The sequence below is a fragment of the Phyllopteryx taeniolatus genome, chromosome 8 (assembly GCF_024500385.1).
Source record: "Phyllopteryx taeniolatus isolate TA_2022b chromosome 8, UOR_Ptae_1.2, whole genome shotgun sequence".
Taxonomy (NCBI): Eukaryota; Metazoa; Chordata; class Actinopteri; order Syngnathiformes; family Syngnathidae; genus Phyllopteryx; species Phyllopteryx taeniolatus.
In genome coordinates, this window is record NC_084509.1 from 12,797,617 (window position 1) to 12,822,500 (window position 24,884).

The 24,884-nt window shown below is 41.2% G+C and overlaps 2 protein-coding genes across 2 annotated transcripts in view; both read right to left on the reverse strand.

Annotated features, from left to right (window-relative positions):
* Window positions 1-30: 30 nt before the first annotated feature.
* On the reverse strand, window positions 31-16,763 carry si:dkey-202g17.3 (amino acid transporter heavy chain SLC3A2). The gene is made up of 10 exons (XM_061781752.1): window positions 14,071-16,763; window positions 7,979-8,363; window positions 5,152-5,304; window positions 4,981-5,066; window positions 4,827-4,904; window positions 4,691-4,746; window positions 3,758-3,953; window positions 2,929-3,033; window positions 2,811-2,843; window positions 31-1,557 (listed from the first exon to the last, which is right to left on the reverse strand). The coding sequence occupies exons 2-10, from the start codon at window positions 8,352-8,354 to the stop codon at window positions 1,174-1,176; spliced, it is 1,467 nt and encodes a 488-aa protein (XP_061637736.1). The 5' UTR covers window positions 8,355-8,363; window positions 14,071-16,763; the 3' UTR covers window positions 31-1,173.
* Window positions 16,764-16,778: 15 nt separating this feature from the next.
* The window catches only part of ppm1na (protein phosphatase, Mg2+/Mn2+ dependent, 1Na (putative)), an 8,800-nt gene continuing 694 nt past the window's right edge, over window positions 16,779-24,884 (reverse strand). The window contains exons 2-6 of the mRNA XM_061781759.1: window positions 22,387-22,958; window positions 19,910-20,027; window positions 19,717-19,831; window positions 19,565-19,628; window positions 16,779-16,946 (exon numbers count right to left, since the gene is read on the reverse strand). Coding sequence (XP_061637743.1) covers window positions 16,914-16,946; window positions 19,565-19,628; window positions 19,717-19,831; window positions 19,910-20,027; window positions 22,387-22,958 — 902 coding nt within the window. The 3' untranslated portion in view covers window positions 16,779-16,913. The remainder of the gene's footprint in view (window positions 16,947-19,564; window positions 19,629-19,716; window positions 19,832-19,909; window positions 20,028-22,386; window positions 22,959-24,884) is intronic.

Sequence of the window (24,884 nt, forward strand, 5' to 3'; positions counted from 1 at the left end):
CAAAACTTATAAAATAATGAAATACAAATAAAGATGCAATAACAGCAACCCGGCACAGTGAAGACTGGTTGGAGCCTCTGCCTCACAGTTCTGAGGACTGGGGTTCAATCCCCAGCACCGCCTGTGTGGAGTTTGCATGTTCTCTCCGTGCCTGCGTGGGTTTTCTCAGGGCACTCCGGTTTCCTCCCACATCCCAAAAACATGCATGGTAGGTTAATTGGCGACTCTAAATTGCCCGTAGATGTGAACGTGAGTGCGAATGGTTGTTTGTTTCTATGTGCCCTGCGATTGGCTGGCAACCAGTTCGGGGTGTACCCTGCCTCCTGCCTGATGATGGCTGGGATAGCCTCCAGCACGCCAGCGACCCTAGTGAGGAGAAGCGGCTCAGAAAATGGATGGATGAAAGCAACCCCAAATAGGGAAAAAAAAATTGTGAAGAAATTCATACAAATAAAAATAATGTGAAAAATATGTAACAGCAACGTGAGTCAGGGAGCATTAAGGACAATAGCACCAGATTTGTAGAAGCAAGCTACTGTACTCAAATTCAGGGTCTGTAATGTTTTGCTTTTTACCTAAGTACAGGAGTTGACTCAGTACTTGGCGGGTGAGAAACACAGGATTATAGCTTGACATAGTACAGTGATTATCCAACTGTTTGGGCTCCCTCTAGTGGTATGTGAAAGCATTGCTGAATTAAATTTTCAACATATGCATGTCACAGTGGCTTCAACCTTTTTTGATTGCTTGATTTTTAGAATAGTTCAGTTGTATTTAACGTTTGAGTACATTTGCATTTAATCATTTAAAATGTTTTCTAACCTTTAGGTAAACACATTATTTGGTGTTTATGTGCAATTATGTGTTCAAACTATGCATAATATTACAGGGGTTTACAATAATATGAATCATACTTTTTAGGAATAAAAACTCTGCTCCGTGTTTGATGAACACTTGGGCCTACTACTGTATTTCAATGTTGGTCTGGTGGTACTTGAAAATCAAAGTATTTTTTTAGCGGAGAGGCTTTTTTGTTCTATTCCACCACTTAGTGGCCTTCGCAGTACGATGCTTGACTCTCAGTGGCGCTAAGTGGAGAAAACCTGTTTGACACAGACACAGACAAATGAGACAATTTTTTAAAAATGTCATGTTGTTTACTATATATGAACATTATGAGTAGTTCCCTGGCTCAAACAGTTTGACCACCACGGCTTCGCGGGGCCGCAGCACCAGCGTATGGAGGGTGACGGCGCCCAGGCGGTCCATCGCCGTACTGGCCACAAAGACACCGGCCTCGGGCAGGCTGATCTCCCAGGCGGGATCCAGGCCGCGGGGCTCGGACCCGGTGTTGAGCAGCACCAGGAAGTGGACGCAGCCCCACGAGCGAAGGAAGGCCAGGATGGGCGGCGACGACGGAGAGGACAGCGTTGCGTTGGAGGAGTCGTTGAAGGGGAGGAAGGTGAAGCTTCCGAAGAGGAGCGCTTCTTCACGCGCTCTGTTGTGACTCAGGGAGCTGAAGAGGGCCACTATGGAACGCTTCAACTTGAACTTTTCCTGAAGAAGAAGACAGTGGTACGGGTCCGTTTCTGTCTTTTCAAGGCAGAGGTAGAAAAAGACTCTGAAAAACACTCTGTACTCTAGTGACGGGAATTTCGGCTCTTTTCAGAGAGCTGGCTCAGCTCCCAAAGAAGACTTTCGACTCCTGAACGGCTCTTAATTTAGGATTTTTTTGTAGGCCTTTATTTTACCATAACTATGCAAAAATAATGGTTTGTGTGTTGAAAACCTTTCCATGTGCAGTGTTGTTATGAGAAGCCTTCCAATTGCCTCATTTTATTCTGTTACAAAACCATTCGTTTTTGTTTAATATTTTAAGCAAACATTTTATTGCACAAATTAACAACAAAACTGCAAATAAATCCACAGAACAGAACAAGAACCAAATACTCACACACACTTCTCAGCGCCCCCCTTTCTGTTTTCACATAATGGTATGATCCCATTGCCTCACATCTGATTGACTGTGTTCAGAATCAATCATTCACATTCAAACTCATGTCAAATGGGAGTCAGTATACACCTGCCACTGATTAACCCCAACTATAGTTCACATTTTGTAGTAGGCTTTTCCTGACGTTTTTGTAGTCCCATCTCTCATCGTTTTCTCTCAAAACCATGCTGTTAGGTTAACTGAAGACTAAATTGTCCATAGGTGCGAATATGTGTACGAATGGTTGTTTGTTTACGGACCCCACCTCTCGCCCCAAGTCAGCTGGGGCCCGCGACCCCAATGAGGACAACCGAATGGATGATCGACAGCAGTGATTCTCAAAGTGTGGTAAGCTGGCTGTCTCTAGTGTTATACGAAGAATCACGGATTTAAATGTTGAAACTGTGCATAACCATTTGTTAAGTACAGCTTAGTTGTATTGAACGTCTAAGTAAAATACTGTTGCATTGAACATCTTTGAAATGTTTGTTTTGAAACATTTAGGTACATTTTTTGAACTTCTGTGCAGCACATTTTAACTGACTCATTATTCAAGTACAGTTGTTTTATATTCCTCTCAATAAGTGCACTGTTAATGTTCAAACTCTGCAGAATGTTACATTGGCTTACAATAATATTAAATATCCTTTTTTAGGAATTACACGAATGTACCCCTCCCCCTGCCGCACCAAAATAGGGCCATTTTTTTTTTTACTATAATTTGTATGTTCCAGGACCAATAGGTACAGCTGTAAAAGTGCAAAGAGTACAAAAACGGTACCTTTGGGACAATAAACATAATGCTATTACTACTTACTGTGAAGTCAGATGATTTGCTGCCATTTCCTCCCTGCAATGACCCATTATGTGGAAACAAAAAGGTTTATTCATGTTTATTATTTCAAATGCAATACAATGTAAAGCTTTGACTGAACCTGTGCGTGGTCCAGTTGGTCATATTGGACCACGGGCGTCCCTGGCAGTGTCATGAGCAACACCAGCAGCAGTCTCCTCAAGTCAAAAGGGGCTTTTCCTCCAACCTAACACGAGACAAGTTGTCTTTTAAACCTTCACGCCATGATGTCAGATGATACATTTTCACTTATTTATAAGCGTGAAATCAATTATGAACAGATCATGAACAATCAAGGTATGGAAAATGAAAGCTTTTAAAGTAAAAAGGATTTAAATGAATACACGGTTTTTAATCATTTAAAAAGTCCCTTTTTTATTTGTCTGATAGAAAAATGTGTGAATGTTTTCTTTCAAGTGAAATGCCAGAAAAAGAAAGGAATTGAGGACTTTTCTGGAGGTTCTTTTTCAGGCCATATGTGCTTTCCCTGGTAGCACAGTGGACAACTGGTTAGCACATCTGCCTCACAGTTCTGAGGACGAGGGTTCCAATCTGGCCTCGCCTGTGTAGAGCATGCATGTTCTCCCCGTGCCTGCGTGGGTTTTCTCCGGGTACTCCGGTTTCCTCCCACATCCCAAAAAGACGCATCGTAGGTTGATTGATGACTCTCAATTGCCCGTAAGTGTGAATGTGAGTGCGAATGGTTGTTTGTTTCTATGTGCCTTGCGATTGGCTGGCGACCAGTTCAGGGTAAAGCAATTGGACATTGCTTTACATTTGAATCTATGTTGGCTCAATGAAGGTCGGAAAACACTGTGCTACAATACGAATTCTTTGTTTTTTTTACATACATGATTCTGATACGTTGATTGACATATCACAGCATTCACGCACACGTTCGCAGTTCTTACCATCCAGCCAAGCCACGTGTCTTCAGCCATCTGCAGGTGAGTCTCAATGGCGCCGGCCACCTGGCGGGCCGACAGCAGGCGAGGCGAGTCGGGCAGCACGGATCTCAGGACCACGTCCACCAAGGTGACGTTGAGTTGCTGGCCAGAGACTCTCAGCGGGGGAAGGAGCTCTCGCGTCTGTTTGACCACAACAATCCTGATAAAACAAAACACACTTGTGTCGTCTGATTGGTGAATTGGAGACAAATGACATTAGTGATCCCGTTTGATTGGCGCAACGGGCGCCCTATGCGGAAGTCGAAGATTGAGTTTAAAAATAGATGCGCACACGCAAGAATGGATAAATAAAAGTCGCGAACGACGTGTCGATCATTTTAACGGAGTAAAAGTATCAATCCTTCTTCACATAAATAGTCAAGTAAAAGTAAAACATAGGGTGCATTTAAAGTACTCTGACAAGTACAGTTTATTGAAAATGTTACTTGAGTAAACGTAACGGAGTAAATGTAGCGCGTTACTAGCCACCTCTGGTCATTACTGACTACTACCTCTGCCTCACAGTGCAAATGGGTTCAAATGTATGGAGTTTGCATGTTCTCCCTGTGCCTGCGTGGGTTTTCTCCGAGTACTCCGGTTTCCTCCCACATCCCAAAAACATGGTCGGTTGATTGAAGACTCTAAATTGCCCGTAGGTGTGAATGTGAGTACGAATGGTTGTTTGTTTATGTGTGGTGCACCCCGCCTCTCGCCCAGAGTCAGCTGGGATAAGTTCAAGCTCGCCCGTGACCCTAGCACAAATGAAATTCATAAATCAAGGCACCTCTGTATTTGTAAGAAACAATAAATAACTGATTTGAGTTATTAGGGAATTGCAGACTTTAGACATAAAAGTGAGTGTAATCTATCCAGCAGTGTATCTGCAATCAACAATACCTTTCTTCATCTTCTTTATTGAACTCCTCCACAATACTTCTCCACAGCATCAGAGACTGCAATAAAAATATCTTGATTCATTAAACATTTTAAATGGACTTTACAAAAAAAGCTCTACAGGTGACAAGGAATGTACCTCTTCTGTATAGGCTGCATCTGTGTCACAAATCAAAAATCCCACCACACCTTGACCCAACCAGAAGCGAAGTGCGTGCTGTGGTCATTTTAATAAACATTTTAGCAAATGCAGCATCACTATAAATATTTGTAATGACGAGAGCATGTTAGACCTGTGTGGCATCCAAAGGTTCTTTCGTCTCGTCTTCACGAGTCCCAAAGAGCTGCACATCGCACACATCCAGTAGCACTTTGAGGCCTTGAAAGGAGACATCAACACCCAAACATCTGAGGAAGAATTGAGAACGATGATTCCAGCCAAAAACCTTCTTTGGCTCACTCACCCACTCTGTCGCTCTCGCTGAGCAGATGCTGGACGTGCGGCAGCGCTCCTGAGCGCCCCCCGCTCTCGGTGGCGTTTATCGGGTCAAACAAGCCCCTCAGGATGAGCGCGCTGATGCCCAAAGACTTGAAGTACGGAAGCTGGTCACACAGCGCTTTGTTTTGAAAAAGAAATAAAAAATACATACGTAATGTATGTTGATCATGTTATCTGGACATTATGGTGCAAAAGTCAACAGACTCCATGGTTGGTTTGCGCTATATTGGCATACAATGAATACATTACTCATGGATGTCTCCACTGTGGAACGGTGTAATTGTTAGGGTTTCAAACATTTTTGTTAGTGTTTCATATTTGGGTTTCAAACGAGGAGTCAGGTTTTTAAACTAGGGTTTTGGATTTTGAATTGGCGTTTCGAACGAGGTTTAGGGCTCCAACTAAGGGTTTCAAATCAAGATTTTTAAGCCTAGGTTAGGTTTTCAAACTGGTTAGGATTTCAACACAGTCCCAGGTCAGAAATATACCTCCCGTCAATGGTTTCAAACCAAGGTTATGGTTTTTACATGATCAGGATTTTTGGGGCCGATCACCGATCCGATCACATGATGGAGCAATGTGTCTATTTAAATGTTCATTTACTGTATGTACTTGTGTACTGTATACTGAGTATCTTAAAGTATTCTATATTCAGGTCATGTATTCTGATCAGTCAGGTCAAACCAAGATTACAACATGACAGAAATGATGGGTGCTAACTTACTGTAATTAAATTATCCATCCATTTTCAACACCGCTTATCCTGGTTAGGGTCGCAGGACGCTGGAGCCTATCCCTGCTGATTTCGGGCGAAAGGCGGACTACACCCTAAACTGGTCGCCAGTCAGTCACAGGGCACATTCGCACTCACATTCACACCATCACTGAGTGGGAACTGAACCCACGCTGCCCACACCAAAGTCAGGCAAGTGTACCACTACACCATCAGTGACTTGTAATTAAGTTACTTTATTGTAGTTCAATTACTTCACACACACCGAAACTTTAGAGCATGATTCAACAGAACGCTGGCATGTTTACGTACAACTGTTAGTGCTAGCACTAGCTTGCAAGGCTACATAACGATTGGTTGCCTGCTTGCGAGCCGTATCGTATTAAAAGTACGTGAACATACCTCAAGCAACCATTGAATGAAAGTCCTCTCCCGAGCACCGGTGACTGGTTTTTCCCCATTTTGTTTTTATAATACACACGATGCGATCCGTTGTTGTTGTCATCGCCATGGTAACAAGTGTATCCGGTCGCATTTGAGTTGACAAGATAAAGCCCAGTGTTCGTAAAAGACGGGATGCGGTGGTATTGGAATACAAGATTTTATTGCAGTAGTCTGACATAGTGCAATCGTGAAAGACCAAATTTGTCCGAGCCACGCATTCCATGTTGTCTGTCCCAGACCGCCTCCATGTTTAAAAAAATGTATATAAATTTATTGGCAGTCAGCTATTTACAGTACTACGTTAAAAAAACGCGACAAGGCTAAAAATAAACTCACTTTTGGATTCAACTATACTGTACACAATGGCGACGCGGCGTAAATGTCTTTTACAGAACCGATCAATGACGTAAATGATCGGAACAGCGAATTATGACATTAAAGCCGATCAGTCAATCAGCATAAAATGCTAATTATCTTCTGATGCCGATCAAGCAGATCAGATCGGTGTAAAGTCTCATTTTAAACTAGGGTTTGGGGTTTACATTAGGGTTTCAAGCTAACATTGGGGGTTCAAGCTTAGGTTATGGCTTCAAACAAGGATTTTAAGCGTTTTAAACCAGGGTTTAAGCCCTGTTTAGGGTTTCAATTAGTGTTTCAAGCCAGGCTCAGGGTTTTAAACTGGGTTTACAAGCCTGGGTACGGGTTTCAAAGTACAGTTATGGTTTTAAGATAACCCTATCTTCAAGTTCAGGTTTCAGGCCTGGGTTACGGTGTTGAGCCAGAGTTAGCCTTTCAAGCAAAAGTCAAGGTTTCATATTAGGGTTTCACTTACAGTAGTTTAAATGATACCTTAACATATCTTTCTCAAACTCCTCTCATCACCTATTGAGTCTCTATAAAAATGTTGTTTTCTGTTTAACATGAATGATAAATAAATGCTATGGATTAACCAGCCATAACATTAGGTACACCTGCTCATAAGATCCAGTATGAGCTGTCTCAACAAGTCTCCATTAAAAAAGATATGACCGGTCTTCTTCTTGGTAACAATGCTGACTTATGATTTGTACCGGATGTGGTTTTGAGTGGGTGTTTTTTTTTGTTTTTTTTGGTGTGTGTCTGCAGTTAACAGAAAGCGGTCTGCACAAAGACAGTGCTGAGCTCAAACGATGAGCGTTAAAAACAAAAACAACAGGTTATCAAGAGGAGTTATCTTTGTCAACAAATTATAGCTAACATTAGATTGTGCAAGGGTACCAGTGAGTGTGTGTACATCTTTATTTGAATCAACCAATCACATACACACCTATGGACATGTTATATAACAGGCGTTTGCATTAGATTTATTGATCATGTTTATATGTATATACTGTCTCCTGTACAGTACTTTCCATGAATGTAGGCATGACCTAATGTCTGTGATTGCTCTCTGGACCGCTAGGGGGCACACAATAACAACAAAAGAGCCCAATTGTAACTGCCGAAGAAGAAGTCAAGGCTACAGGTACCCGGCAACTATGCGACAGTTTGAACTGAAGAAACAAACAAAAAACGACAGCTGTAATGGGCTATAATGGAGTTCACAAAGACTGATAATTGAGCTTTTGTGTCTCACCGTCGACGACCCCTGAGCCCCCAGGTGGCGTCGCGGTGAAGAGGTCAGGCTGCAGCTGAAAAAAGAGAGACTTCTGCCACCAGGCCAGCGGCGTCGCCACGGGCCGCGGGCTGGTGACGATGATGGCCACGGCGGTCGCCAACATGGCCATCCACGCCAGCCAGAAGAGCACGACCAGGTAACAGCGGAGCCTCCTCCAGGCGGGCCCGCCCGCCGACTCCTCCAGCGCCTCCTTGCTCATGGGCCGCCGCTCCTGCTCTTCCTCCCCCGTTAATTGGAACAGAGCGGCCGTCTCCGAGTTGCCGGCGGCCCCGCTGGCCGAGAGGCCCGGGCGGTCCACGCTGCCGTAGCCAGTGTCGCCGACGTTTAGGGGCATGGCGCTGGGCTGCAGGTAAGAGGGGTTGCTCGTTACATTTTCTGCCTCGTTTCCATTCTAAGGATATGTATAAATTACTGACAAATATTTTTATTTTTCTTTCCTGCACACCAAGCATCAAACATCTTCAGGTGCACTGCAACAGAAAAACTGTGACATTGTATCGGGTTTTGAGGCTCCACATACAATTATACTGTACTGTATTATTTTGAATTGAACAAAACATTTACCGTTGTGGTAAAGGAGGAGCTAAGCCTAAAGGCGAAGCTCTCGATTTACCGGTCGGTCTACGTTCCTACCCTCACCTATGGTCACGAGCTGTGGGTCGTGACCGAAAGAACAAGATCCCGGATACAAGCGGCCAAAATGAGTTTCCTCCGCAGGATGTCCGGGCTCTTCTTTAGAGATAGGGTGAGAAGCTCAGTCATCCAGGAGGATCTCAGAGTAGAGCCGCTGCTCCTCGGCATCGAGAGGAGCCAGATGAGGTGGCTGGGGCATCTGATTCGGATGCCTTCTGGCCGCCTCCCTGGTGAGATGTTCCGGACACGTCCCACCGGGAGGAGACCCCGGGGACGACCCAGGACACGCTGGAGAGACTACATCCTTCGGCTGGCCTGGGAACGCGTCGGGATCCCCCCGGAAGAGCTGGATGAAGTGGCTGGGGAGAGGGAAGTCTGGGCGTCCCTGCTAAAGCTACTGTCCCCGCGAACCAACCTCAGATAAACGGTAGAAAATGGATGGATGGATGAACAAAAAAAAAAAACATGGCGTAATTGTCAAAGAGTAAGTAGATGACCACATTGAGAAACAAAAATAAGGAGAGTGTGGATATTTGAGACGCTGTTGGCAATGATCGATCGCCTCATTCACTGCCTACACTCTCCACACTTTGCTTAATAGTCAGAGGTATTAAATTATAAACATAGTTGCTTAATATTGTAAAACACTGCATATATGTACATACTGTAGCGGTGCTGAAGATGCTTAAAACCGGGAAACCTTTTTTTTTTTACATGAAAGCTCATGCTGATTTTTGCTCGGCAGTTACATCTTCAATATTGTGAAACCATTCACTAGCGATTCAAACAGAAAAAAAACATTGCCGAACCCCACACACTATGCGACAGTCAGTCAGTTTTGGTCGTGTCGTTCAGCTGTGCGGCTTGCTTTAGTCTTCATCAAAAACGAGAGATTTTATTTCCACTAAGTATGTGTTTAATATTATTGTAACACCCTGTAAAATTATGCACAGTTTGAACATTAACACTGTGCATGAATATAGGAAAATAAAAAATAGTTAAATAATTATTCAATTAATTAAAATGTATTCCACATTAGTTAAAACAAAAAAAACCTAAATAAATGTTAAAAATAAACAGTTTCTAAAGGCTAAATTCAAATTTATACAACTTAAAAATTAAATACTGCTGTACTGTACTTTATGTACTGTACTGGATTAAAAAAAAATGTTGAAGGCTAACATGCCGTTTGAAAATGTAATCCAGTGATGATTCTGCATACCACTGGAGGGAGCATGCGAGCCACTAATGGTAAGAGACCATGATTACTATTGTTGTGAAAACACATTTCACTTGTGTCCTCCACTGCTGAGCAACACTTATTAGCACAGCTGGAGTTATTCTTGTAATAGTGCTTGTGATACATTCCCTGAGATGATTTACGTTTTGTATCTTTTGCTGATACACCATGACCTTCAAATGCCTCCATAGATAAAAATCCAGTAGGGTGAGATCTGGGAGGCCACTCCAAAGGAACACGCTGAAAAATCCAAGCATCTCGAACCATTGACGCACATGAATACCGTAATGAGATGGAGTTCCATCTAATAGTAAACTAGTGAAAGTAAAGTTACTGTCCCCATTTCGCAGGGATGGAAAAATCTCTTTGTGCTACAACCCCAATTCCAATGAAGTTGGGACGTTGTGTTAAACAAAAACTGAATACAATGATTTGCAAATCATGTTCAACCTATATTTAATTGAAGACACTACAAAGACAAGATATTTCATGTTCAAACTGATTAACTTTATTGTTTTTAGCAAATAATAATTAACTTAGAATTTTATGGCTGCAACACGTTCCAAAAAAGCTGGGACAGGTGGCAAAAAAGACTGAGAACGTTGAGGAATGCTCATCAAACACCTGTTTGGAACATCCCACAGGTGAACAGGCTAATTGGGAACAGGTGGGTGCCGTGATTGGGTATAAAGGAGCTCCCGCGAATTGCTCAGTCATTCAGAAGCAAAGATGGGGTGAGGTTCACCTCTTTGTGAACAAGTGCTTGAGAAAATAGTCCAACAGTTTAAGGACAATGTTCCTCAATGTACAATTGCAAGGAATTTAGGGATTTCATCATCTACGGTCCATAATATCATCAAAAGGTTCAGAGAATCTGGAGAAATCACTGCATGTAAGCGGCAAGGCCAAAAACCAACATTGAATGCCCGTGACCTTCGATCCCTCAGGCGGCACTGCATCAAAAACCGACAATGTGTAAAGGATATCATCACATGGGCTCAGGAACACTTCAGAAAACCAATGTCAGTAAATACAGTTCGGCACTACATCCGTTAAGTGCAACTTGAAACTCTACTATGCAAAGCAAAGGCCATTTATCAACAACACCTAGAAATGCCACTGGCTTCTCTGGGCCCAAGCTCATCTAAGATAGACTGATGCAAAGTAGAAAAGTGTTCTGTGGTCTGACAAGTCCACATTTCAAATTGTTTTTGTCGTGTCCTCCGGGCCAAAGAGGAAAAGAACCATCCAGACTCTTATGGACGCAAAGTTCAAAAGCCAGTATCTGTGATGGTATGGGGCTGTGTTAGTGCCAATGGCATGGGTAACTTACACACCTGTGAAGGCACCATTAATACTGAAAGGTACATACAGGTTTTGGAGAAACATATGCTGCCATCCAAGCAACGTCTTTTTCATGGATGCCCCTGCTTATTTCAGCAAGACAACGCCAAACCACATTCTGCACGTGTTACAATAGTGTGGCTTCGTAGTAAAATGGGGTAGGTACAAGACTGGCCTGCCTGCAGTCCAGACCTGTATCCCATTGAAAATGTGTGGCGCATTATGAAGCGTAACATACGACAACGGCGACCCCGGACTGTTGAACAGCTGAAGCTGTACATCAAGCAAGAATGGGAAATAATTCCACCTACAAAGCTTCAACAATTAGTGTCATCAGTTACCAAACGTTTATTGAATGTTGTTAAGAGAAAAGGTGATGTAACACAGTGGTAAACATGACCCTGTCCCAGCTTTTTTGGAACGTGTTGCAGCCATAAAATTCTTAAGTTAATGATTATTTGCTAAAAACAATAAAGTTTATCAGTTCGAACATTAAATGTATTGTATTTGTACTGTAGTCAATTAAATATAGGTCGAACATGATTTGCAAATCATTGTATTATGTTTTTATTTATGTTTAACACAACGTCCCCACTTCATTGGAATTGGGGTTGTACATGTTAATGAGTCGGCCCTGAGTATGATTTCAACTTGTTGCTCATTATTCAAACACATTTTTTAAGGGTATCGGAAGTATTTAAAAAAAAATAATAATCCAATTTGAAAAAACATATATGGAAATTTATGCGGCAACCTGTAGAATAATTAGATAGATAGAATACATATATTTTTGTCCTGTTCGCCTGTTAGGTCAAGCAGAAAGAAGGATCCGTATCCCTTTTGTGCCAGAACATGTTTGCTGTGCCACAGTGGAGTGTTTAAGCTGCCACTGTGGTTCTTTGTATTCTGATGGACTTTTATTGAAAATTCAAACGGACAGAACAAAGTGTTTAAAGGGGAGTGACAGAAAAAACAAAAGGGAGACACAGTGAAATGATAACTAAATAAATTAGGAAGAGGAGACAACTAAAAACAGGACATTAGCTGTAAGAAACATGATGAAAGTAAATCATTATATGCCTAGTACAATGACACGAGATTTGAGTGTTGTATGGGACGATATAGGACAGGACAAGGACCGGAGGGGAAACATGCAGGACAGCGGTAGTGCAACCGGCTGTACAGACGAAGTGTGGTGGGAGTGGCAATGTAAATTCTAAACATCTATAGAAACAGAGTGCAAGTCAGGAGATACCCAGGAAGTTCTCATTATGAGTTATTCATCACAATGAGTGAGTGGCCCCATACCAAGCGAATAAGTCCCAGAGGTGAGTATCTCCAGACACATGCACGTGAATAGACACCGTCTCGCATGCACTGTAACCTTCAGAAGTGACCTGTACTTGCTGCGCCTGGAGTGGGGTTGAGGACCCCACTCCGCCCAACCAAGAGGCGGCGATGAGCTCAGGAGCCCACCCGAGAGCGGCCTGGTGGATGGGACACCACCCACACTGAGGGACCCAGGGCGGTCCACCGGCCCCACCGAGGTGCCCCAAAACTGGCCACCCAGAGGAGGCTGCAGGGGCCCAAAGCCACCTCGCTTTGACCCGCAATCACCAGCTTTAAATACGAGTGCTGTGTAGTGGCAGGTGACTCAACTCACTTCACAACAAACAGCAGTTTGGCAGCTATAATTAGTAGATATCCTTCAAAAAGAGGCTCCAATTTGTTTATTGTCACCCTCATCTGAAGGTTATTCTCAAACTAAACATTAAACAAAGACAATTGTTTAACACATTGTGTATTTAAAACAACCACATAACCTCTGCTATATTAATGCTTATATGCAATGGAAGGGTTAGGGTCACTCCAGTGTCCACGGGCTAACAATTAGCATCTATGTGGCGGTGTTGCTAACCTTTAAGCAATGGATATCTGAACATTAATGGTGCAGCAACATGTAAACATAGAACAATACTCACAGGCACATATATTCTTTAACCTTGACGAAGAACCACTAATATTTCTGCCATACCGAGAAGCCGAGAGAGCAGTCTTACACTACCTCAAGTGGCCAAAGTGTGCACAAAAGATTGAGCAGCACGATGTGCATTGAAGGAGAAAGTGTGACAAAAACTGTTTAATTCTGTTTGTTTCTGTCATTACTGTATATTCTGATAAACCACAGTGTGAGTGCTATTTTTATCATTTAGAAAAACAATTTTGGGGCGCTGGAAAGCATTAATGGCATTTCAATTCATGCCAATGGGGAAAGATGATTTTAATTATGGGTGTTTTAAGTTATGAGTGTAGTCAAGCAACACATTTAAACTCATATCTCAGGGCACCACTCTATATTATAATTCCTTAAGTGGCAATTCAACTCACGCTGCCATATATTTTTGTTGCACACCACAGAACCAGTGTGTGAATGTGTGCCTACCATTGTGGCTGGTAAGCATACATGGCATATAACAAGTTTAGGATTGACTTTTGTTGTCAAGCAAGTGTAAGACTCCTCTTATTGGTGCTACATGTTGCGTTAAATTGACATTACATGTACTTCATTCTTTTCCTCCATTTGTAACTGCTTTTGAATTGAATTGTTTAGTTGCCTTGTCTGTTTAGACATGATTTGAACACCTATGTGGCCCATTTTGAACTTCATTAGTTTCTTTAATTTCCAATTTTCACACCAGTGCCTTGTTTTGTGAGGCCCTCTGAAATCATGCGCCTACCGCATATTTCTCTCAACGTCTGAATCTAAAGTTTCACTCCAATCGATGCATCTTGCTGAATAACAACCAATCAAACAAACACAGTTACTACTCACCTTATCACGTTCCTTGCAGTCGTCTTCTTGTCGTAGAACCTTTTTCTGTGTGGTCTCACTGTCCCGATTTTTGTGGAGTGAAGAGGTGAGACGGAACCTCCGTCCAATAAAGGTTCTGCTGAGTCACTTAATACACGGGTGTCGATCCTCGCCACGCACCCTCACAACACATTCTGAAGACACATGACAAAGACCTGGTGTGCACTTTTAACCTCTTATCCATCTGTCAGACCTAGGAGTATTCTTACGAGTTTTCAACAATTCGAAAGAGTAATTGAAGCAGAGACTTTTAGCCTTAAATGGGACATAAAGTAATAAGACAATTGACTTTTTAAATGCTTTTATTGTATACAGATAGTTGGCCAGTCATTAGCCAGTGGTGGTTTCATGGTTGTGCCGTTCATTTGCAGTCTGGACGTGGAAGGGTGAGTGTCTTCAGAAGTCTTAAATAACACCAAAAAATGTTGCGTGACTTGTTGTTCATTGCTTTAGAAAGAAAATAGTCACTTAAGGAGTTGAAATATAAGAACAGTATATACTGTATACCATAAGTAGGCTCACTTTGTCATACGCCCTATAGCTCAGCCACCGGTCGTCATTTGCTGTTTTGGTGCTCACTCCAAAGCAATAAATAAATTACTCTCATGTCATCTCATGGAATCTTGGTTTGGATGTAAGGTTTAATTAATTCGTGTGTTGTTTTTTTAAATCTGCGTTTTGAGATATCCTGTTTTATTGAAAGTCCTTAAATGCATTTTGTGCACAGTCAAAGTGCAAGTGAAAGTATGTTTTTGCTTCTCTCCCAATGTAGGTACTCTTAATAGCCGTTGTATAATTGTATGTAAATGCAAAAAGGTGAGTTTAATGCATAATACCGTTTGTGTAACGCGCTAGTGTGCATATTTGTTTGCCTGTGTGTAATGTCTAGTCAGTTTTTGCTCGTGTATTATTTAGGGTAGTATGCTAGATAATACTATTGATGAGTCTCATGTGCAGGTGATTTGTTTGCTAATTTATAATTAATTGAATACAGTCAATTATGTAACATGAGGATTCATGATTGTGTACATTCTAAATGCATGGTGTTGGTGCATTATGGTCCTCTGTGTTTTAAGTACTTTGCCACCATCTTGTGGCATCTATATACAATTACAATTATTTACGGATTTTCGCTATTCGCGCCAAGGCTCATTCCCTATCCTCCAGGAATAGTGGGGGTTTACTGTATATTTACAAGTCATGTCTTCCACGTTGTATATACTCTAAATGCTATTTCATTAATGATTATGTACTTACAGTTCAATGTAATCTGCATTTCGTTGCCTTGTACTTGTCACTTGTGGGACAAATTTAATCTAATCTAATCGTATCTATTCCACAATTGGAGGGGACGGTGAGGTTTAATACTCATGTATGTCGCCCAGTCACGTTGAAAGCAGTTCTTGCTGTCCGAAAATATTTTTCTCGATTCCCGGTTAATTGGCTGCTCAGCGGCCAAACGGTAGAGCCAAGATTTATTTTTCTCTGTCTTTCAGACAGAGCTCACCAAAGCGTGATATTGCCCTGTCCAAAGTGCATGTTCATATAGTCGTTGCGGCTCCGCATTGAGATAATTAGATGCGTGGCAACATCAGCGAAATTCATGTTCGAGAAAAAGGGCTGTAGGCAGTGCGTCTCAGGCAATAAACTTCACACGTGCTGTTACGTCTCCGATACTATGTCGGTAGCCGGCAAATTCGGGTTGACGTCAACCCCCTATCCTTCTCCATCCCCCACCATCATGATGTGGTATGCTTTGGATCATAAACCCTCTGTACTTCTATCTGTCTGTTGGTCTGTCTATATATATGGCATGAACAACAGTTACATAAGCTGTGATGTCTCCCCTCACATGGCCTTCCAAAATTCCTGTCAGTCATTTAATAAAACATTAGTGCTAATTCCTTGTATCTCTCTCGCTCTCTTTCCAAGTTCTGTCGTGCATTCTCTTATCCTGTTGTGCCTTCCTGCTCACCTTGTGAACCCTGACACCATCGTGTCAACTTCTTTAGAGCATTGTCCCTGCCATATGTCATCACAAGACCATGTGGCACGTGCGGCGAGCGCATTGTTTATTGTGGTCGTTTACAGTACCATATCAGGAATGTACAATCATGGGCCACTTCATTAGGTACACAACCTAATCTCATCCGACACGAACTGTATCCAAAATTCAGCATTCACAAAGGTAATAATGCTCTATTTTTTATTGAGATTCATGTAGTAATATTTTTGTTTATGTGGTTGTAGTTTGGAGTGGTGTGGAATTTCACACTAAGAGCTTTCTTATAGTTTTATATATTGTTAAGATATTTTATATTTATACCTATTAAATATTGCTGTTTGTTCAAATGTTTACACGTCATTCATTAAATAGACATTAATAGTAGAAATGACATAAAATCTACAAGGACACATTTATATTAGCAATATTTCTTTTTAGAAATGTCTTAAAACTTGTGCTGTACTTTACTGATAACTTTCAGAAAACAACTGCATTATACTGAGAGCTTCTTTTAAATATATATTAACCACAATATAAAACATCGTTAAATGAATACCCTTTTTGTCTAAAATATAATCTTTGTATAGGCGGAATGATACAATTAGCTGCCTTATGCAGACGCTTTCTAACACATGATACATAATGATCGCGTTAATTTATTTTGTATTTACAAAAAATGGACACAAATTGGCTTGAATAAATAGGTACAGTATGCTGCATTAAAAAGTCAACAAGCGCTTCTGAAATGTGGATGGGCTTGGGGGAGGATGTTGATGAATGCGATTCTATGGTGATGCTTTTAGTTGGAGTCCTCTTCTGATCCACCAATGTCCTAAAAGGTCAATCAAACAGCAGCATTATGCACTGCATATTGTAAAAATGAAACATTTTATGTGTCGTACATTGCTGCCGGTCCATATTGTATCATAGAAAATCAGTTTATGGGTGCTGGATATCTCAAAAATATTTTAATAGCATCAGAATGGGAACAATCTGTGTCTGTGAAATTCAGGTTTGTAAATTACTGTAATGATGAGCAAATCCCTGTAGATGATGCATTACATTGCTTTGGGTTTAATATCAACACAGCTTTTGAGTAGAGGATAAAGAGTAGGGGTGAATTTTGGCTTGTCACATTGATTATGAGGGGAAAGAAATGCCAACACGTTGGAAGTCGGACAACTTTAGGCACCTCATTCTCGAACAGAGTATGTATACAGTGCCGTGAAAAAGTATAGGCCCCCCGTTCTCAAATTTGTATATTTTTACATAGTTTTCCCACTATACTGTTTAAGATCATCAATTAAATGTAAATATCAGACAAATATAACCCAAGTGAACTTAAAATGTTATTTTAAAATGTTGTTCATATATTAAGGAAAAAACAAAAACTATTCAACGTTACCTGTTCCTGTGTGAAAATGTAATGGCCCCCTAAACCTAATAACTGGCCATCCTCAGCAGCAACAACTGAAATCATGTTTTCTATAACTGGCAATGAGCCTTTCGCATCTCTCTGGAGATATTTTGGGCCATTCTTCCTCACAGAATTGTTTGAATTCCGCAAAAATGGAGGCTTATTGAGCATGAACGGCCCTTTTAAAGGTCATGCCGCTGCATTTCAATCTGATTCAAGTCCGGACTGTGACTAGGCCACTCCAAAACATTCATTTTTATTTTATTTATTTATTTAATTATTTATTTTTAAAGCCATTCAGAATTTGACCTGGTAGTGTGTTTTGGATCCTTATCCTGCTGCAGAACCCAAGTGCGCTTCAGCTTGAAGTCACAAATTATTTGGATGGGTTTTTTTTTTGCAAAAGACAAGCCTTTATGTTCTTTTTGGTCAGCAGTGATTTTCAAACTGCCATGGATGCCATTTTTGCCAAGTCTCTTCCTTATTGTTGTGTCATGAGCACTGATCTCAACTGAAGCAAGGGAGTCCTGCAGTACTTTAGAAGTTTTCCTGTGTTCCTTTGTGGCATCCTGGATGAGTCATTGCTGTTCTCTTGGGGTAATCTTTGTAGGCAGGCCACTCCTTGGAAGGTTCACCACTGTTCCATACTTTCTCCAGTTGAGGTTAATGACTCTCCCTATGGTTCACTAGAATCCTAAAGCTTTAGAAATGGCTTTGTACACCTTTCCACACGAATAGATGTCAATTACATTATTTCTTTACTGTTCTTGAAATTGTTTAGATCATGTCATTTTATTGCAGATTTTTTTAGATCTTTTCTCCAACTTGATTTTGTTGGGACAGGTTCTGTTTAAGTGATTGAACAGGTCTGGAGGTAATCAGGCTTGGGTGTGATCAGTGAAAATTTTACCAAAAGTTGCGATTAGCCACAATTAATTCATGAATTAACAAGGGGGTAATTAGTTTTTCATGCAGGTCGAGGTAAATTTGAATAGTTTTCACCATTTTAAAAACAGCATTTTAAGTTTACGTGGGTTACATTTTCTGGTATATACATGTTTGATGATCTGAAACATTGAAGTGGGGAAACGATGCTAAAAATAACAATTTGAGAAGGGGCCGAATACTTTTTCACAGCACTGTATGAGATGGTATAAAGTTGTGTCATGGGAGGTAGCAGAACGTGTGTCACAATCATGAGAAAAGATGATGCAGTTCATGAACTGAATGATGATTGGCATGTAATGAAGACACTCGCGTTCAACTTGAGCCATGCAGTAAGTCAGCGTCTATTACGGTGCGTTTCTTAGTTGTATACAGTATCTGTAAATGAATTATTATTTTGCCATCGAAAGCCTTTTCTCTGTCTCGTTTTTGTTTTATAGTTTGAGCCGTCACAAAAGCAAAGGATATTGCTTGACATGTTTCTTTTCACAAAAAGCTCCTTTTCTCTGCTTTTTGGTCAGAAACCGGTGTTTTCGTGAAACTAACCTATTCTCCTGCTGATTAAAGAATAGGGAAGAACAAACAAAGAGTCACTCTTTCTATTAGAATGTTCGGTGCTTACAGTGCCATGGAAAGGTATTGGCTCCCTTCTAAAAAAAAAAAAAAAAAACGTATTATTATTATTATTTTTTTTTTTTTTTTGCATAGTTTCCCCACTTTAATGAACACAGTATTCTGTGTAAGATCAATCATAATGCTCTAAAATGCCTGGTAACATGGGTGACTCTGCTTTGAAAATGGCTGGCAGTGATTGAGTTAACATCATAAAACTTTTCAAAACATACACACACAAGGATTTGCGACATAAATATTGAACATTTACGATTGTTGACCCGACCTTCTTCTGAGCAGATCTGGATCAGGGAGGTTCAATTACTCTTAACCGGGAGCTTAGCTGACCTTGATCGCAAGGGAGGGATAATGCTAAAATTTGGCCTTATTGTCGGTATGTGTGTGCTCTGTTTTAGTAATGCCCCAAAAAAACCCTGCCAAATAAAATAATGTTTTGTGCCTTTAATATCGCTTACCATTGGCTCGTGAGTCCCAAGAGCTGCGATGTGTTTCTGATATGAAGAGATGATACAGTCTCGCCTGCATGGTGACAAATGTCAAATGGACACTTCATTCTTCAAATGTTGCAGCCTCACCGTAACTCCTTATGGTGTGTTTCAGTGCTTACTTGCTGGTGATGCCGCCCCCTGGAGGCAGTCCCGGTATCTCCTCCTCTGCCAGGAACTTGATCACATACAAAAGGTCAGGGTCTTCATCTTTGGACCGCATCATCTGGATGATTTCTGTAAGTGAAAATAGATTAGAAATTAAGTAAACATCTCCCAAAATGTGATATTTTTTTTTTAGTTTGAGGCAAGTACCTTCTACTTTCCTGCCAATGTGTCGCTCCAGCTCTTCCTCCCGCTGCAGGGCCTCTTGTGACACCTTGGGAGCGCCAGGGAGGCACACTATGATGATGCTGATGTTGTCCAAACTGCCCTGGAGGGGGCAACAGATTGATATCTGTTTATTCAAGTGATATGGAGAGAAAAACGATTCGAAAAGAAGTCTGACTTTTTATGGAACATTTTCATTTATGTGTTATTCAACCCCCTATGTTTCGCAAAATATTACAAACTAAAGTGCATTACTATCTAATTCTAATGATTTAGTTTCAAAGTAACATCATGATAATAAAAACCTATTTTGAAGATGTCACCAAAGCAAAATGTTCTTGTAGGACACTCAAATCATTGTCTTGCGTATTGGATTTACACTCTAAAAAGGGTAAGGATGCCTCTTGTTCAGTATATTCTGGGGCACTTTAATGCTGATGATGTCATCGTCATCCTTGATGACATAATTATTCTGCAGAGGAGCCGCAAGGTTCATAATTGAGTGCTGGCGGACTTTAAGCTTTTCAGTTGAAATAAATAGCCACATACGGTTGGGATAATGCCAGTGAGCCGGTGTATATTGAGCAACAGCAGGACCTCACATTCAGCATTAATCCCAGCCATGTGTCATCTAACCTCCCAGTGTACCTTAGTACCGCACATGCCTATTTATAGTGTCAAGTTGACGCTCTCAACCGGTCGGCTGTATAAATCTACTTACAAATCGACGTCAGTATAATGCCTCAAAGCCATGCCCACACCTCCCTTCAACATAAAGCTCTCCAGTCATAAAAAACACCTGTTGTAACTTTGTGAAATAACCATGGAACCTTACCAGATGTTACTTATATTAGTTACAGCTGCACAGTATCATAATAAAATCTGCCTTATCCATTAATGTCACAGAGGTATTAATTTGAAAGTATGTTTTATAATTGTGCTTGTAGGTTGCAGTAGTGTAGAACTTGGGAGCTGTTTATAATAAAATACAGGTACTTTTTGACATTAACCTTCATGAAAAGGCCAACATACCAGAAACTAATATTCGACTAATAGTTATGCGAATGGGTGTTATCTTTGAACACAGCACTTAGATTTTGCAGTTAATCCCAAGGAGTGTACAGTAAATGTATATACTTTTTTTTTTATTATTATTATTTTTTCTCTCCCTGTAACTAGGGCTGGGTGATAAATCGATTGATCGAGTTTTCGCTTGGCGGCTTACCGGTTACACTAAAACGGCCGTGAACAGAAAGGTGCTAGTTATCAAAAGAGCGAGAGTTTGGTCAAAACAACCAACAAAAGCCTGTTTAAAGGCAGAGTTTCATCATCTGAAACAGAGACACTCAGCAGATAGGGTGAAATGTTGCTCTGTATGTGAATTGGAAGAACATGAAAGCCCAAAAACCTCCCCAAAGACAATGGTTCTCAAAGTGTGATACGAGTACCACCAGTGGTACGTGGGCTCCCTCTGGTTGTACACAACAGAATCCATCCATCCATTTTCTGAGCCGCTTCTCCTCACTAGTTTCGCGGGCGTGCTGGAGCCTATCCCAGCTATCATCGGGCAGGAGGCGGGGTACACCCTGAACTGGTTGCCAGCCAATCTCAGGGCACATACAAACAAACACTCACATTCACACCTACGGGCAATTTAGTGTTGTCAATTAACCTACCATGCATGTTTTTAGGATGTGGGAGGAAACCGGAGTGCGCGGAGAAAACCCACACACGCACAGGGAGAAGATGTAAAATCCGGGATTGAAACCCGGTCCTCAGAACTGTGACGCAGACGCTCTAACCAGTCGTTTACTGTGCCGCCCACAACAGAATCACTTACGGTAATTAAATGTTCAAATCCCCTCAAACTTTTTTCTACATTTACATTTGAAAAGTACAGTTCAGTTGTATTTAACTTTAAAGTACAGTACCTTGACATTAAGTCTTTCACAACTGTTTCTTTTAAGTGCCACCCTTAAAGTGCCCATCATTAACCTCAAATAAAGTAAACATGAAGAAGATACAGTGAAGACAGTCATTATCAGGTGGTGAAAATATGGCATAATAGTGACATTACCAAGAATTGGACATCCCTCCAAAATTGATGAAAAGATGAAAAGAAAACTGGTCAGGGTGGCCGCCAAGAGGCCGACAGCAACATTGTAGGACCTGGTCTATGGATCTATGGATAGGGTGGCTCGACAGAAGCCTTATTTTACGATGAAAAAAAAAAGATCTCCCAAATGCATGTGCATGCTCCTCACCAAATATACACCATATCTACAGTGAAGCATGGTGGTGGCAGAATCATGCTTTTTGGCTGTTTTTTTTTCATTTATTTTGAACTGGGGCCTTAATCAAGTTGGAAAGTTGGAGGGGATCATGAACAGTTCTAAATAACAGTCATTGTTCAGACAAAACAATAAGCATTGCTACTGAACCTTCTTTGCCTATCTTCTCACCTTGTAAAGACAGAGGTTGATGACTTGAGTGCAAATCTCTCGTAGGTCGTCGCACACTTGCAGACGGCTGCGCACGAAGGCGCAGAGTTCCTCGTTGCCGATGGCGTCCCAAACGCCGTCACACGCCAGCACGATGAACTCGTCCCGGCCCGCCCGCTGCACCTCGTACACTTCGGGCTCGGGCGACACCAGCTGCTCGGTCTGCGGCCTCCAGTCCACCTCCTTGAAGTCGAAATCGCCCAGTGCTCTGGACACGGCCAGCGAGCCATTGACACGCTGCAGTGTGACCGAGCCGCCGGCGTTCTGTATGCGCTCCTTCTCCCTGGGGTTGAAGGGCTTGTGGTCTTCTGTGTAGAAGACCAGCTGGCCGTCATGGCAGAGCAGAGTGCGCGAGTCCCCGCAGTTGATGACGTACACGTACTGCGGGGAGATCATGACGGCCGCCGCTGTGGTGCCGCTTCGGTCCCAGTTGTCCTTTCGGGCCAGTTTGTGCATCTGGCGGTCAATTTCGAGGAATCCCTCACGGATGCCTTCCTTCACCTGCTCCGGGTCTTCGCTTGCTTTTACCCCACCTGTGTCAAACGGGGCACTATGACACCGTTGCAGGTCCCTCTGGAGTTTAATTTGGCAAAAAAATTCTTAAACAGGAACTTCTTGATGTAAAGAGATCTCCTTTTGCTAGTTTAGGCTTATTTGGCCCCTTTTAGGAACATTGAATTTGATGTTAACATCAACAATAAGCAAAAATAATAACCATAATAATAATATATTCAAGACTTTCCAATAAGTAGTCCTTCAATATAAGATCTAACAAGCTATATCAAAATGTCATATAGTGTGCCTTTTAAAATTTCTCATTGTGCCTTAAGATAACGTGTTTAATTTTTTCCGTTACCAGGCTTGTAACTGAAAAGTCTCGTACGCAAATCATCTTTCTCCATTGAAATAAATAGAAATGCCATTAATCCGTTCCAACCTTCCCCCAAGAAACTAAGATTTTTGTTTTTTTTTTATAATAACAGTAGTACTCTATAATACTCAACTTTATAAAAACTGAGTAATAACAAATTGAATAGAATGTAAACAATTATATAATTAGTGCATCATGATTAAATGCTGCAATCCAATTCATTGTGATGCTCCTTCTGGTGTGCCCACCTTGACAACCGGGAGGCAGTATAATACTGTAGTCGAGCAGACACAAACGGAGAAGAATACTGCTTCTTCTTCTTCTACAGTACTACTACTTTAAATGACTCAGTAAGAAGCTGTAATATTAGTTTTTTTTCATCGAAGGTAAATAATATATGCCTGTGAGTATTGTTATATTTCTATCTCCATGTTGCTTGTGTTCAAATATCTGCGACACCGATGCTTTTCGTTAGCCTGTCTATGGCATTTTGCTTTGTTAGCAGTAAGCTAAGCAGCCTTTCCTGAGGCAAAGCTATGTTGTTGTTTTAAATAGACAATTTGTTATTTCTTTTATGTTTACTTTGACGGAAAACTTCAACTGGGAGTGGCATTAAACGGCTTTAAGCCTCTTCTTTTGAAGAATTATTCACTATTTGCCAAACTGCTGCTTATTGTCAAATGAATTGAACTCATTGCCTCAAGTTTGCACTTGCAGGTCAAAGCATAAAAAAATCGTCCAAATGATCGCTCGTGTCTTAAAAAAAACAAAAACAAACAAAAAGTCGTGTCTTTGTATATCCATATATCTGTGTTGGACTCCCCCCAGGTGGCCAAGCTGCACACACCAGAAGGAGCAACACAATGTCCATTAAGTAGAAGCAAAAAAATGTGGCATGAACTGTTTTTTAGGTTGTATTTTTTTTTGTTGCCATTTTTTTCAGGGTGGTTCGAACAGATTAATGGCATTTCCATTCATTTCAATGGGGAAAGATGATTTGAGATGCTAGTGTTGTTACGAGCGTGGTCACGTAAAAAATTAAACGTGTCTCTTAAAGCACCACTGTATTGTCTATCTACATGTGTTGCTCAACCGTTTGTATTCAAATAGCCATGGCTTAAAGGGTTGTAACACCGCGATTGATGCTTTTTCTTAGCCGGTCTATGATGTCTTGCATTGTTTGCTACCATTAAGCTAGCTGGAGGCAAACGCGTGGTTGTTTTAAATGCGCATCTAATTGTTTTTGTTTTATGTTTAGTTTGACAGTAAACTTCAAATGGGAGTGGCATTAAACAGCTTGAAGCCTCTTTTTTGAAGAATTATTCATTGCCAAACTGCTGTTTGTTGTGAAGTGAGTTGAGTTGAATTTGCCACCACTATGCAGCGCTTGTATCTAAAAAAAATGTTTTCAAGATGAATTACAAAATCGGGCCCGAATCTTGAAAAACTTGTAAGTTGAGTGACTCGTATCACAAGGCCACACTGTATAATAAACATTTGAAAAAATGGTACTGTGGCATATTGCTAGGGCTATTGACATAAGAAATGTTAGATATGCACATCTATTTTCCTTTGGAGCTGAAAAAGC

Coding starts and splice junctions, on each gene's coding strand:
- si:dkey-202g17.3 (XM_061781752.1), bottom strand. CDS start 8,354: ATGCCCCTAAACGTCGGCGACACTGGCTACGGCAGCGTGGACCGCCCG. Junction 4,747..4,826: donor ATGCAGCCTATACAGAAGAG/GTACATTCCTTG, acceptor TTTTTATTGCAG/TCTCTGATGCTGTGGAGAAG. Junction 3,954..4,690: donor AATAAAGAAGATGAAGAAAG/GTATTGTTGATT, acceptor TTGTTTTATCAG/GATTGTTGTGGTCAAACAGA.